At 43.0% G+C, this 16,274-nt stretch overlaps 1 protein-coding gene across 1 annotated transcript in view; it reads right to left on the reverse strand.

Moving 5' to 3' along the window:
• LAMA2 (laminin subunit alpha 2) overlaps positions 1-16,274 on the reverse strand; it is a 901,593-nt gene that overhangs the window by 593,485 nt on the left and 291,834 nt on the right. The window contains exons 6-7 of the mRNA XM_088452064.1: positions 4,194-4,283; positions 1,386-1,503 (exon numbers count right to left, since the gene is read on the reverse strand). Coding sequence (XP_088308190.1) covers positions 1,386-1,503; positions 4,194-4,283 — 208 coding nt within the window. The remainder of the gene's footprint in view (positions 1-1,385; positions 1,504-4,193; positions 4,284-16,274) is intronic.

Consider the following 16,274-nt stretch of genomic DNA (forward strand, 5'->3'; position numbering starts at 1 on the left):
TTTGTTTTTAATATTTTTTTATTTAAAGTGATGTTGTTGGAAAGTTTTATGGTGTACTCTAGGACAAGACCCACTTGTTCTCTGCAGTGAAGAGGTTAAAATAATAAAGAAGGATGTCAGGTCAGAATGATTAGTGACTGGCTAGCAAAGCTACCCCAGGTAAGTTATTTTGTATTGCTGTGATATGATAAATACACCCCTAACATATTCATATTTCTCAAAACATGAATTTCAGAATAAGTTTTATCTGTGATTTAAATAATACATGACGGTAGCATTGCGAACAACTTTAAACTTTAAGTACAAGTTTCACTGGTACAACTTTTCCCACTGCTACAGGAGGTACTTATTTCATGGAACTGTTATTATATTGTATTACAACTGCAAAATGTTCTTTCAAGAAACAGCAGATTTCGTTTTGAAATCCACAAACATATAGAAAATGAAGCAACATATTTTTCCCTTTTACCTACAGACACATTGTTCTCTCTTTTCATGTTCTCTGTGGCAGAGGTTACTTATTACTGGGAATAGAATTGCTGCACACAATATTGCAAGGGTTCCTTTATCTGACAGTCACACAGACATAACAGCAGCGTTTATTCAGTAGGCTGTGCTTCCTTTGTAAAATTTTATTACAGGGCTAGAGCTTTTTGCTATAAATTACTGTTATTTAGCAGTTTCCCTTACACAGTGCATTTGGGATTTACATAAAGGATTTATTTCTTAATGCCTTTTTATTAATGTCTAAGAAAATTGCAATAATCACAGAACAAAAAAAGTGATGCATTTTTGTATTAAGTGGCAACTCTAGAACCGGTTTCCTTTTTTTATGTATGATATATTTCCTCTTATCTCTTAATATGTAGCTAGCCATCTCATGTAAATTTGTTTTGCATAAGGGGGGATATCTATTTTCTGTTTATTACTTTTAGATATTTTTATCTTGGATATTAATGCTAAAAATTGTATGATATACCTTGAATTCACTTGTTCTTACGTAAAGAACACACATAATGAAGATAGAGAGTTCTACAGGACAAGGATGGAACAAAGCATCAATAAGCCCTATTGGAAAATTAGGATAGAGGTCCAGCTATGCCACTCTAGCCTCCAGGACCCAATAAATTGCTTCTATTATGTTTTTTTTGGAGCAGAGTGGAGGTTGCAGGTAGAGAAGAGGGAGTGAGGTCTCAGGGAGTACATGCATTGCCAAGCCTCCTTCACATCCTACACCCCCTATAGTTCCAGAACTGCTTCAGGATGAATTCTTGAATATGCAAACTATTTTATCTGTGGACATTGTGCACTGGCCAACATGTGCCTCTGCACATCATTGTTTTTTTTACGAAGATACAAGTACAAGAGCTGGATTGTTTACTTACATTCACACTCATGTTTTGTAAGGAATGTTCCAGCACGCCAAGGTTTTTGATGGAACCCTGGACAGCATGTATCACAGCTGGCCCCACATGTATTGTGCTCACATTCGCAGGATGATTTCTAGACCATGTGACAAAAAAGAATACTAACTTAAAATATCATATGCATAAACAACAACAAAGACTCACTAAAATAAATATGGAACAATCTTGTGCTACAATACAAATTATTGTGTGTTTCTAAGTCAAATTAAGAGTAAAATGTTATTATAGCAACTGTGACACATAGCTAGTGTAAACCTACAGAGAACAGTTTTCTAGTAGCAAAAAACATGTTGGGTTTGACATTCATTTAGGTAGAATCAGAAATAGATAGGAAGCTTTAGCGCCAGAGCACCTGATGTTATTACATTAATAAATGTCTTGTAAGTTGGTTTTTCCAGACATGAGATGCATCACAAAAATGAAGATGGCTAAAAAATATTTGAAAACATGTATTGTGCTATTTGGAGCATGAAATGGACAGGATAAAATATTAGCATAACTTTGGATTGCATTAAAGCCGGACTACCACCTAGATAAAATATTGTTAGCAATGTGTACCCCCTCTAATAAAAGACCAATTAAAAATTTTGATTCCAAAAGTAAATGCAAAAAAATGAAGGCCAATCATAAGCCACAAGCTGCCCATAATATTTTGTTTGGTGGTAGTACTGCGGGGTAGATTTACTAAACCTTGGAGACAGATAAAGTGGAGTGAGATAAAGTACCAACCAATATACTTTAACTGCCATTTTTCAAGCAGTCTATAAGTGACAGGAGCTGATTGGTTGGTACTTTATCTCCCTCCACTTCATTTCTATCCAAGGCTTAGTACATCTCCCCACCCCCAAATTTTAAATGCAGACCTTACAGAATGAATATTTCATGTGAGTCTACGTTTATTATTTACTTAAATTAATGTATGAGAGCTGCCTATATTTACTGATTCACTTGAAAAGTTATTTACCTATTCTATAATCAGTTAAGGCAAGTTACATGTGGTTCATTGAATTATCTCCATGTGTTTTCATCAAAGAATATGTAACATAGATTATGTGTTAGAAATTATTCTTATCAACATTTTTCAAAGGAAATAGAAGGGTCATGAGATTACATGATGATATAATGGTAGCCTGGTTTATTTTTCAGGGTCACAGTTTGTGCTTGAATATAAAAGCCTAGAAAACATCTTATAGTGCCACCAATTACTGGTACACACAGCTGAAATGTATATTAATAAATGTTAACATGGGGTACAATTAACCTATTTAAATATTTTGTAAGCTACTGTAGAAACTGAAAGATATTTGCATTATTTAGTAATACTGCATATTTGTTAATATATTACATACCAGATATGGTAATTACATTTTAAGTATATATTTGGCTACCCTATGTTATATTTAGTGATAACAAAATAAATAAAATGAAATGGAAATTGATAAATGCAAAGTGTTTTAATTTGTGCCATCAGGTGGAATTTGTCATGTGTATTTAAAACAAATAATTAAAAAAATTATAAAAGAATTTCTGTGTTTATTGAGTCAATAAAAAAAATTGTTAAAAAAATTATTATAAAACACTTTTTTGTTGTCACACACTCATATAATTTTGCAGCATATTCAACTACATATCTCAGCATAATAGCACCTCTTAAAATGCTTAAAATAAGGATGAAAAGTCCATGTCCCTTTTCCCTCAATAATTGTGTATATAATGTGCACCTGAAGGTTAAGAATTATTCTGCTTGGTATCCCATCCCAAATGCCCTTAGGTAAATTTAATCAACACAGTTTCCTACACTGCTCTGTACATATTAGAATTGCCACTATTATGGTAATTCCTTAATAATTTAATATAATGTGTTAGTATTAGGGATGTTAGTGACTCATCTTATGGGGTTCACCATGACGTGGTGGATGGGCAGGCATTTTTAGCAAAACTTGTGCTAAGAACCTCACTTATACTCCATGTTAATTGTACAGTTTATCACATTATTTTGACTATCAGTATTCTTAGTGCTTTTTGTGTGCACCTGCATTTTACTTTTCCAACATATTCAACCTGTCATTCTATAGAGGAATAAAGATTTGTTTGGTTGGCAGGTAAAAGAAAAATGCACTTTTTCATCCTCATTTTGCTTCTCTGTACAAAGCTGTGGTGGCAGGAGCATACTTATAAATGTTTGTTTGATGAATCAGTCTTTTCCCAGAATGTCATTGGTAATACAGCTGCCACCAGAAAAGAGGTGCTACCAGGCAGACCAAAAGATAAATGGACATTACTTGAGCATTCAAACATTTTTAATCTATAAATCATTATAATCCTTTCTTTTTTAAATTATATTTTTTTAAACTGAATATTTTAATTCATGCAATCTACATTAAACATGATATGTATTCTAGCTTAGAATACAGATTTTATGAGGTTTGGTATGGCAGGTAATAGAATGGTTGTTAAGATTTGCCCAATGATTTGCCTCTGGTTTGCTTGCACAGTTCAATTTACATGCCACCTTCTCCAGTCTGTGATGTCCTTAGAATGCATTGAATGGAAGTTACCCACCATGTGTGCCAAAATGTGATGAGATACCTAGGGAGCAGCCCAAACTATGGTACTAATAAGGGAAAGAGCCAAGAAATGACCATTAGTGTTCTTACAATCACACCATCTATAATTGTATGTGTATAAGATATGCACAATTAATCTGTAACTAATTAAATAAAGTGTGATCTTGATATAATAATATATTTACTGTACTATACTCACATTAGTCCTTGGATCCCATGGACAAGCTCTTGCATGACCATAGCAGATGCACATGCCACCCACAGAAATATCTTTTATGGAATAGAAATACTGGAAAGAAAAAAATAAATATAATTGCTTAGTAAATAACATATGTTGCACACTGATTGAATAATGATAACATCAATTTTGTATTGTACATCTTTGGCAATGTACTGGACTAAATATTGTATTGTGAGCCAATCTGTAGGCAACACTAACTGAGACTGTCCAGAACTACTGATATCCTTAGCAAATAAATATCTTCAGCAATATCTACAAACTAAAAGATCAAGCTAAATAATGTAACATTGTGCTGTAGGAGATGTTGCACTTAATATTGGCATGCACTGACAGTATTTCTCTACCACCTCCCCGCAACATCTTGCTGTAGCAGTCTGTTTGAAATGTACCCATGTGGGCAGATACACTGCATAATGCAAAGACACAAATAAGAGACAGAAAATTATCCAATTTTTTTTAGCTCTAATACTTGCCAGATAGTCTTTCCAATTACTAAAATTCTGTTAAAGTACAATTCTCTGTTAATACAGGCAAAAATTTTTTGATAGAATACTTGAAGGTATATAAATAAAAACAAAAAAACAGGAACAGAATAAACAAATTTGCAAAAATGTCCAATCCTGCCACGTAGGGTGGGTTAGATGACCACTTCCAAACTTGGCTATCTATGTGTGGTAACAATTGGACAAATTTATTAATTCGGCCCTAAAGGCAATTTTGCCCATTTGCACACAGGTCCTGATTCAGAGGCACTCGCAAAAAGCGAGCCCTCGCTCTGAATCAGGGCGGGCGCTTGTTTTTTTTAGTTGCGGCCTCTTGGCTGCTCGCATAGCTGTAGGTTACCACCCACAGCTTATGCGAGCAGCCAGGTGATGGTCGCGATGGTCAAGACCATCGTGACCATCGGGCTTGCAACGAGACCCTTACGGAAGGGTCTTGTTGCCTCAAGCCCCAGTGGACTTCCTGCTCTAATAGAGCAGGAAGTCCACCTACTGACATCACGAGTGATGTCAGTAGGGCCACCCACAAATGGCAGGCGTTCCTGCAGGAATGCCTCCATTTGCCCAGCCACCCCCCGTTCCGCCTTCCAAATGGGGCGAGCTGTCGGTCAACATCGACAGCCGCCCCTTTTGGATTCGAGCGCCGGAGCGAGTGCTTTTTGCGCTCGCTCCGGGGCTTGTGCACGCTGCGCGTGCGCACTGCCTAACAATCTACCTGCTTGCGAGCGCATAGCGCTTGCAAGCGGGTCTGAATCAGGCCCACAGTACCTAGATCACAAGGATTGTTAATGCAATCAGAAGATAACTGTATACATAGAAAAATGCAAGGGGGATGACAATGCCGACTATCACTCCCCTTTAGGCCACACTTAACATTAAGAATATGAAGACAACTTCTGCACTGCTATTTCTAGTGTTCTTTTTAGCAGAACAATGCAATTTGTAAACATTTTCAGAGAAGGCTGTATCAAAAATATTTGGTGTGGTATATGTAGAGACTGTATATATGTACTTTTTTATTAGTGTTTTCGTGGAAGGTGGGAAAGCAGCATTAATACCACTAGAGCTTGGGTCTCTGGGGGACCAACTTTAACCAAATACTGTATTATATGCAGATGTAATATATGTGTGTGATGCTGGCTGCATGGTCAGCAGACTGGTCACATAGAGGGATGTTTGCACAATCTGAAGGGTCATATGGCCATTGTGAGGGAATATGAGCAGAAGACAATGACAGACTGAAAGGCAGAATTAATGAATGTAAAGCAGCACAAACATCGCTCAGAGAAAAAGGTATGTGTTAAATGTACTGTATACCTTTCATTTTCTATAGATCAGAAAAACAAAGATTTAGAGAGTTTTAAATGTCAACAGAAAGGGGCAATTCAATTCTACAAAATTCAATTCTACACCTTGAAAAAGATCCCAGATTGGGATCGAAACGCGTTGGTGGAGTGGAGGCTGGACTACGTTACAGGAGTGATTGAGATCTGAGCATTAGTGATGTTGAACATTGATGTTATGCGATGTAGTCTGGCTCATAGTTAATGTTACAGTCCATGTTCAGGGGATTTGCTCTCAGTGCTCTGTGCAGACTAGTTCTTCCGATGGTATGTAGTCATTATCCCGGCTGTTTGCTCAGAATACCGGCACTGGCATCCCAAATGCTGGTATCCCGACACAATAAGTATTGGGGTTAGGAGAAATGTTAGGGGTTAGGGTTAGGCACTGGGGGGGAGGGTTAGGGTTACACACTATGGAGGGAGGGTAAAGTTTAGGCTGCAGAGGAGGAGGTTAGGTTTAGGCTGGGGGTAGGGAGAGTTAGGGATAGGGGAAGGGTAATATACTTACCTTCATCTGTTGGCATTGTGACCCAGTCGAGATGCTGGCATCAGGATTATGACTGCCAGGATCCCGAGCACCAACATCCTGTTCCCAACCCCTTTCGAGCACTAATTTTGTGCATGTCTATATTGTCATGCTGAAACAGGAAACTTATCACAAAGTTGGAAGCACTGAGTTCTCTAGAATATTATTATTAGCTGTAGATCTAAGGGACACAAGTCACACCATGAAAAAAATCCCCAGACCACTATTCCTCCTCCACCAAATGTTACAGTTGCTAGTGCTCATATGGGCTGGAAGTGTTCTCTTGAAACCTAGATTCATCCTTCAGACTGTCAGCATGAGTCATCACTCCATATAATGCATTTCCGCTGCTCCATTGTCCATTGGCGATGTGCTTACACCACACCATCTAACATTTGGCATTGTGCATGGTGATCTGATGCTTGTATGTGGCTGCTCGGCCACTGAATCCAAATCCATGAAGTTCCCACTCAACAGTTCTTCATATTGCTTCTAGAGGCATATTGGAGCTTAGTAGTGACAGAGGACAGCTAAAATGTATATTCTTCAGCACTCAATGGTCCTGATCTGTGAGCTTGTGTGGAGTTAATGCTCGGGAGGGGGGACCACATTTTCTTTGAGGTCCCCACTTACCTAGGATTTCCAGCCCTGTGTTGACCAGTTAAAGGCTGGTAAATGCTTTGGCAGGAGGATCCTGCTCTCTGTCTCCTCCTGCTGTGGCATTACCACCCGGCTGGTTCAGCCTGGTGCTAGTTAATGGGAATTAGTGGAAATCCCACACTGGTTTTTCCCCTGATTTTTCATGACCAGACCAGACTAAAAGGTCCAGGGCTGGTTATGGATTTAGAGGGCGGGACTACACATTTTTTTTTCTTTTAAGCCTAAGAAGCATGCACAGATCATATCCTGCCTGACTCAGGCAGGTTTATTGTTTGGGTGGTTTTAAAGTCAGATTTGAAGTAGATTTTTATTTGATTTCCAATCCAACTGTTAGTAAATGAGGAGATCCTGTAGTGGGCTATGGGAAAATATGAGGAGATCCTGTAGTGGGCTATGGGAAAATATCAATGTCTGGTTGATGTTCTATTTTGATGTCGTGATTTGGTTTTACAGTCGATCTTATATTCAATTCTGCCTTTAGTAATTCTCTGATTTGCAAAATCGAATTAAAATCAACTACATATACAGAAAATGGCAAAATCTATCCAAAATCGACTATTGGTAAATATCAGAGATGAGTGGGTCCGGTTCTCCGGGAACCGGACATACCCAAATTTCAGGGATTCGAGGGGATCTGAGACACAGCTTGGATCTCCCTGCCTGCCCCGGATCTCTTATTGAGGCAAAACCTCATGATCCTGCTTTCGGATCGCAAGGTTTTGCATCGAGCGGGCTTAACGCTTATTAGCTGAGAGAGCCGTATGTCATGGCTCTCAGGCAATCAGCATTAAGTCCATTGAATATGGGCACAGGAGGAAGTTAGGAAGATGCCACCCGCCCATCCCTCGCTGCCTGACACCACCGGCACCCCCTGCTGCTGATACCCACTGTCAGCATCCCTGCTGCCGACACCCCCGCTGCCGACACTGCTAGCACCCTGCACTGAGGACACCACTGGCACTCATGCACTGTTGACACCATCAGGACCCTCACAATGAGGACACCGCTGGCACCCCTGCACTGCCGACACCGTCGGCATCCTGCACTGAGGACACTTCCAGCACCCCTGCACTGCTGCCCCACATACAGACAAGACCGTCAGTGACCCCACACTACCGACACTGCCAGCACTCCTACACTGAGGACACCACCAGCAACCCTGCACTGCCGACACTGTCAGCACACATGCACTGAGGACACCTCTGGCACCCCCGCTTTGCCGACACCCTGCACTGAGGACACTGCCAGCACCCCCCGCACTCTCCACGTACTGAGGACACCGTGAGCAAACCCACACTGCTGACACTCCCAGGCTACAACCGGCACTCCTGCACTGCCGATGCTGTCAGCACACATGCACTGAGGACACCACAGGTACCCCCGCTTTGCCGACACCACCGGCACCCTGCACTATGTACACTGCCAGCAACCCTGCACTACTGCCGCACATATTGAGAATGCCATCAGCGACCCCGCATTGCCGCTACTCCCACACTGAGGGCATCCCCGCACAGCTGACACTATCAGCACTCCTGCACTGAGGACACCGCTGGTACCCCCGTTCTGCTGACACTGCCGGCACTATGCACTCAGGACACTGCTAGGACCCCCACTCTGCCAACACCGCCACACTGCCAACACTGCCGGCACTTCCGCATTGAGCACACCACTGGCACTCTTGCATTGAGAACACCACCAGCACCCCGCACTGCTGACACTGCTGTCACAGTAAGTGCACTATTGGTGTATCCAACCCACACTGTATAACACACTGTATCCGTGGTGAAAGCTGATCAGACACATGTTAGTGCCGCCCACTGCTGTTGCTTGGCTTAGTTATCTAGCTAGATGGATGAAACCTTTTGGCCCTAAACTAGGTGAAAAACAAAATCAATATTGTGAGGTGGTCAAAATTGATTTGAAATGACTGGAAATAAATGTTATTGAGGTTAATATTACTGTGGGAACAAAAACAGCCCCAAATTATGTGATTTTAGCTGTTTTTTTTATTTTGTTAGAAAAAATACAGATCCAAAACCAAGAAACAAAACACGCAAGGGCGGTTTTGGCAAAACCAAACCAGATCCAAAACAAAAGGAGATACAGAAAGCCAAAACCAAAACACGGGGGTCGGCGCACATCTCTAATTATACCCCATAGTGTAAGTTTTATGGCTTTAATCAAGATGTTTCTTTCACTATAGATGATGATTGAATGCAAGTATAAAGATGTTTAATAAAATATTTTATAATATAAGAGATCTGTCTTTTTTATTTAATTATATTTTCAGATGTTACCTAATCAGGGGTCCATGCATATTTACACATTCATACAACTGGCTTACATGAGAACGCCCCACTATAATCCAGTTATGCATTGCAGGGTGAAAATGTGTCTTATGCATGACTGCCCCATAAACATGTGACATCATGACATTACATTGAGGGGGCGGTGCAGCCAGGACCAAGGAGAAGCTTGCAGATGGGACCAGGGAGAAGCTGAGCACCCAGAGCAACCTAAGGACGCTTCAGGCAGAAGCTTTTTATACTGCATGGTGCCATTCCAAAAACCAGGGCCTGTATTAAGTACAAATGGGTCTGGTGCTGAAAATTAAGAAGGGCCTTTAGGTATACGCAGAGGAGGTGGGGCGAGTGCCATGTGGTTGTGACCAGTGCTGTTTGAGTGTGGTCAGTGCCATGTGGACATGTACACCCCATACACTTATCAGCACCAATGTCTCCATAAATACATAAAACAGTAGAAAAATTGCATAATTTTGTATGGAAAATGGAAATACAATTTTAATACTTATGACTTATACCCGTGTAGCCATTTGGAAACAGCTGGAAATAATCATACTGTAATGATAATGGGCCTATATTTATGTGGAGGCCTGGGGCTGTAGTCCCATCCACCCCTTTGTTAATATTGCCCTGCTAAATACATGTGCAACTGGGCGGAAATTTTGATGCCCCCTAGACGATGGACCCTGGGCGGTGACACCGCCTGCCCACCCTTAGTTACAGCTCTGCAATTTTGCTCCTTCAGTCGCAGTGAGGATGCATCCGGTTTTGACTCTGCATTGCATGTAGCTGCAAAAGCTTGGTTCCGCAAAGAGACTTGTTTTTAACTTTGCATCACCCCTGGAGAGAGATAAAAGGGGAAAACAAAACATAAACCACTATGAGAAGTCTGTCCTGTTTGTGGATGCATATGTATACTACCATCCTTGGTTCCTGATTTAATTTAACCCCTTGTACCAAATTGTCAGTATAATATGTTGTAAAACTTATTGACGGTAATAAATTTAAATAAAAAAACAACACCAACAACAAAAAAAACAGCTATTGGGAACACAGAAGAACGAGAAGCAGATAAAATTAAGATGACCTTCTTAAGCTGGGGCTTTGGAAGGTTGAAAGCAGTATCAATACATTACATTAGTAATGTGGATCAGTGAACCTGTTCTTGGAGACTGATTTATTATCATTTATTTTGCCTGCCCTTTATTTGCTCCTCATTCACATCGCACAGAACAGTGACAAATACACCAACCCTCGACAGAGACAGAACGGTAATCACTAAGCTAAATGCTCAGTGCACCATCAAACAAATCAGCAGAAGCTTTAGTTGTGTGAGTGATGGATTTTCAAACAGAACTGTAATGTATTTTGATATTCTTTCATATTCAGACAAAGGAAGTTAGCTACTGTGGTAAACAGTGTCTGTAGCTTTGTCTAATTTGAAAAACGTTTTCAAATCTGGACAAAGCCAAAACTTCAATCCTGTCTAGAGAACTAACCCTTATTATTAGAGGCAGCTCCAGCTACTATGCCTGCTAATATATTAATACATATTATTCTTTGAAAATGCAGCACATTGTAACCTTTATTTAATAAAAAGACACAACTGATTCACAATTCTATGCAAGGTAGCCACAATTGCACTCGAATGGCATGCGCAGAACTAAATGGATATTCGCCTGCATGCTGAGTTACATGCATCTAAGCCACTGCACAGCTCCTACCTATATGTTTGTTCAAATAGCCTTCAACATTACCAGCATGCTGTTGTACCGGGATCGGAATGATTTACCGCCGGCTGCATGGGTGAAAATCCCGAACTGTGATTAAGGTATGTAACCCTAATCTTCCCCCCCCTAACCCTAACCTCCACCCCCTAGTGCCTAACCGTAATCCCCCCTCTAAGTGCCTAAACCTAACGCTCCCTTCCCCTAGCCTAAACCTAAGTCTCCCGGGGGGGGGTGCCTGACCCTAACCCCCCATCCCTTAACCTAAACCTCCTGGGGGGGTGTCTAACCCTAAGTGTCCCCCCCGGGAGCCCCTAACCTCACCCTCCCCCCCCGCGCCAAGTGCCTGGCTTACCTTCAATTGGGATGCCGGGCTTTGGGCTCCCGGCATAGGTAAAATGACAGGCATCGGGATTTCGATGCCTGTCATTTAACCCTTGCCGGGATTAGACAGTTGGGAAGCAGACGGTCAGGATTCCGTCCGTCGGCTTCCCGTTGTACCAACTCTATCCTTGGTCCAAGAGACCCATCTGAAATCAGATGGATCTTTGTGTATGCAGAATTTTGTCTACATGCCCTTAATACGTGCTTACTGTATTCAGCTTAGCCTACGTATATGCAAGTGCCCTATTAGCTTCAAGTGGAGAAGCGACAGTGTACTATGACTGCATATGACTTTTACGGCCATATTCAATTTGGAGCAAAAAGTCAGCTGCCAGACTTCATGGGTGAAAAGTATTGCGCTCATGCCCGCGTATCCCCATATTCAATTTGAAATCGGCGAAAACGGGACCTGGCAAATTCGAAAATCAGCAAAAAGTCCTGTCATTTTTGTGGAAATCAGCCTGACACCCCCCAAAAGCTGCTCTGACATGGGGTTTAACTTGGGTACCCCGAATCAGTGGAGTAACTAGGGCAGGGCGGGCGGGGTTTGTGCCCTGGGCGCCGTTGGACCGGCGGCGCGGGGGGGGGGGGCGCCGCCGGCCACGGTACCGGCCCGCCCGCCCTAGTTAGCCAGTGTAGCGCCGACCGCAATGAGTGCGGTCAGCGCTACACATTTACACAGGACCGGCGCTAGGCTTCCAGCACCGGTCCTGTGCTGCACGCCTGAGCCCGTTCCCTCCCCCAGGAGGCGGGCTCAGGCTGTGCATAACACACGCATCGCTGCCAGCACTGGCGCGATGCCTGTGTTAAACAGCAGCCAATGAGAGTCAGATAGACTCTCATTGACTGCTGCAGCACCCACAGCAAGAGCCGGACTTCCGTCTGGCTCCTGCAGTGGGTAATGGGACTGACGTCATGACGTCATGACGTCTGTCCCATAATGCTGAGCGCGCCCGCCCGGGCGGGAGCGGCCTCGCGATCAGGACCAGGAGCAGGAGCAGAGATTCAGGTATGTATATTTTTATAGATATATATATATTATTTTTTTTTTGTAACCTATCTGCTCAACGGGGGAGGGGGGTGGTTACTACTGGGGGGACCTCTACTGGGGGAGGGGTGACTACTACTGGGGGACCTCTACTGGGGGAGGGGTGGCTACTACTGGGGGGACCTCTACTGGGGGAGGGGTGGCTACTACTGGGGGGACCTCTACTGGGGGCACCATTGGGAGCACCTACTCTACTGGGGACTACTACTTGGGGGGGAACTACCACTGGGGGCATTATGAAAGGGGCCTACTAGGGGCACTGCACTCAGGGGACCACTACTGGGGGCAATAATAGGAAGGGCCACTACAGGGGGCACTGGATAGGGAGGATCACTACAGGGTGCCTGCATAAGGGGACCACTACTGGGAAAACTGCATGGGGGGGGACTACTGCTGGGGGCACTATATAAAGGGCACTGCATAGGGGGGACTACTACTGGGGGCACCATATAAAGGGCACTGCATAAGGGGATACTGCTACTGGGCGCACTGCATTGTGGGGACTGCTACTGGGGGCACTGCATAGGGGGAACACTACGTGGGGCACTGCATTTGGGGGGGCCACTACTGGGGGTACTGTATAAGGGGCACTACTTTGGGCCTGCATAAGAGGGACCATAACTGCATACTGGGGGTACTGTATAAGGGGTACTACTGGGGTTAAGGTGCATAAGGATAGGAATGTTCAGCGTGAAAATAAAGGGGTGTGTCATGTTGACACGCCCCTTTTTTAAGTGACCACGCCCATTTTTTCCCGCCCGCGCGCGCATATCGGTGTGTTAGGGGGGGAGGGGGGCTCCGTTTTCAAATTTGCCCTGGGCTCCAAATACCCTAGTTACGCCACTCCCACGAATAGCCCTGCTAAAGGTATGTGGGGTCTTTAAATGGTCTCAATAGGTGCTGTTTTGTGTTTTTAAGAAGGTGGTGAAGAATAGTATTTAGGAGGTTTTTTGGGCAAAATAAGTAGTTCCATCAAATTTGGGTACATGAAAATGGGTGCTAGCATATTTGAAATATGAAGTTTAAAAAAACGTGAAAAATCCACCTGCCGCAACTACCTGCAATCAAAAAAGCACCTGCTGCATACTTGGGGACGCCCCCCAGAGCCTATTTCGCTAGTTTAGAAGTTTGTCCCCCAACTTTGTTTTTTTTTTCGCCCACCCCAAAACAAAAGTACTTTTTTGGGGTGTCCTAAGGTACTTTTTACAAATGTTTTGACATAGATTACCTTTGGGGGCCTGTCCAATGAGTACAGGGTGGTTTTTGGAAGTCTGCACCCCAAAACCCCATTCTGCACTTTTTCTCACCGGGTCTGATGCATCGACTTTTTGCACCGGCGAAAAGTCGCGCAAATTGAATACGGGGATAAGTGGAATCGGCGAAAATTACGTCATCGGCGAAAAAGTTTCGCCGAGAACGGCTTTTCGCTCCAAATTGAATACGGCCCTTAATCTCTCATAGATGCATACACTCAGCTGCAGAGCATGCACAGTGCTAAGCAATCTCAAAAATTACTCTTAGTCTCTACAGCCATGGCCAAAAGTATTGTTTTTCGCAAAGTTTACTGCTTCAGTGTTTTTAGACCCTTTTGTCAGATGCTACTGAAGTAAAATTACAAGCATTTCATAAGTGTTAAAGGCTTTTATTGATAATTACATTGAGTTTATGCAAAGAGTCAATATTTGAAATGCTTGTAATTTTACTTCAGTATACCATCTGACAAAAAGGTCTAAAAACACAAGCAGCAAACTTTGTGAAAACCAATACTTGTGTCATTCTGAAAACTTTTGGCCATGGCTGTAGTTTTAAACCCACCTGAAAACCTGTGGTGTGTGTTGAAGAGGGCAGTCCACAAGTGACAACCCAAAAATATCAAAGAACTGGAAATGGTCTGCATGTAGGGGTGTTCTGCAGTTTACTTACAGAATGTCAACACCAGAAAGCCAACGTGACAATGTCAATATTGTGAATGTGGACTAACAATTTTTCACAATTTTAGGGTAAGAGTTAGATTTAGGTTTAGGGTTAGTTAACAGTTCTAGGGAAAACTGCATGGTGGATATGCTGACTGTCAATTAACATTCGCAATGTCGATATTATGGCAATGTTGACATTTGACATGTCGACCTCATGACCATATTGCAATTTTGAATATCAACATTTTGAACTTGAGTTAAGCATTGCAGTGAGCTGATCAGTGCTGTTATTTGACTAGGGCAGGCTTCACCCAATATTAATAATGAGGGTATCATATCTATCTATCTATCTATCTATCTTGCAGTTAGGTCCTGATTCAGAGCAAGCGGCCGCTCGTTAGATGATGTTCGCTAATATGCGCATGTGTGTAGTTTGCAGTGCGCGTGCGCAAACTAGTATGAGCAATCGGAATGTGCTCTCTCGCCCTGCCGAGACAGCCCAGTGGAATGAGTGACAAGAGAGGCCGTTTGAGGGTGGTAACAGGGGCAGGGCAGTAGTAACGTGGGAGGGGAGTTGCGGACGCAGGCATGTCAGAGTGTTTCAACGCCATTTCAGAGGCATGCCTAATTAACAGGCAGCATCATAGTACACGTCACCTGGTTGATTTTTACACTGAACTGCTCGCAGTGCTTGCGGTAGGGTACAGTCAATCGCAAGCGTTGCGGTCTGATCCGATGGTTCCCAATGTACCGATGGTTGTATATACTTCCTGGAGATGACGTATGCTAGTGGGCGGCTAAAGACAGGATGGTGGGCATCTATAAACACAAAGTGATCGGTCGCCAAGACAGTCGGTGTGCTTATGCCTTGCCGTGCGAACGGCTGCCTTGACTTCACTTAGCTGAATTTCCATATGCTGGCAGAAAGAGGCCGCATCTAGCGAGTGGGTCTGAATCAGGCCCTTATTTCTTTACTTATCTTCTGCCCATCCTGCAGCCAAGATTGAGATGACTATTCAAAAATTTTGATTTTGTATTCTCACCACCATTTCAGTGTGGGCTTTGATGTGTGTTTTGGGTTATTATTTTGCTGAAAGGTTCACCAGCAGCCAATTTTCAGCCTTCTGGCAGAGGCATACAGATTTTGCTCCTGGGTCACTACCAGCAAAACAGCCCCAAAGCATCAATGATCCACCAGCATATTTGGCAGTGGGTATCAAGCGTTTTTTTTGTATGCAGTATATTTTTTTTCTCCAAATGTGACGATCATGTACATGGTCAAAAAGTAATTTTTTTGTTTCATGTGACTACATCACATTAATCCATTGGTAGTGCAAATTACATTTTGCTAATTTCAAGCACTGCATTTGTGTCTTGCTATCAGCCCAGGCCTGGGGTGCCCTGGAGAGGGGGATACCCTTTAATGGGGTGGTCCCTACCTCCCCAGGGATCCCTAACCTGGCTGACTAGCGGTCCGGTGATTAATGCTTTGGCCGGGCGAGATGGTGAAAGGGTCCCACGGCTATGGCATTACAATCTGCTTGTCACGTTCGAGCTATGGTGGTCACCTGTAGAGGGATAAGAAGATGTGGACCCAGGTTGAGAAAGGAATCTGAGGCGAGGGGTCTGGAT

Source organism: Taudactylus pleione, unplaced genomic scaffold, assembly GCF_031769625.1.
Source record: "Taudactylus pleione unplaced genomic scaffold, aTauple2 ptg000006l, whole genome shotgun sequence".
Taxonomy (NCBI): Eukaryota; Metazoa; Chordata; class Amphibia; order Anura; family Myobatrachidae; genus Taudactylus; species Taudactylus pleione.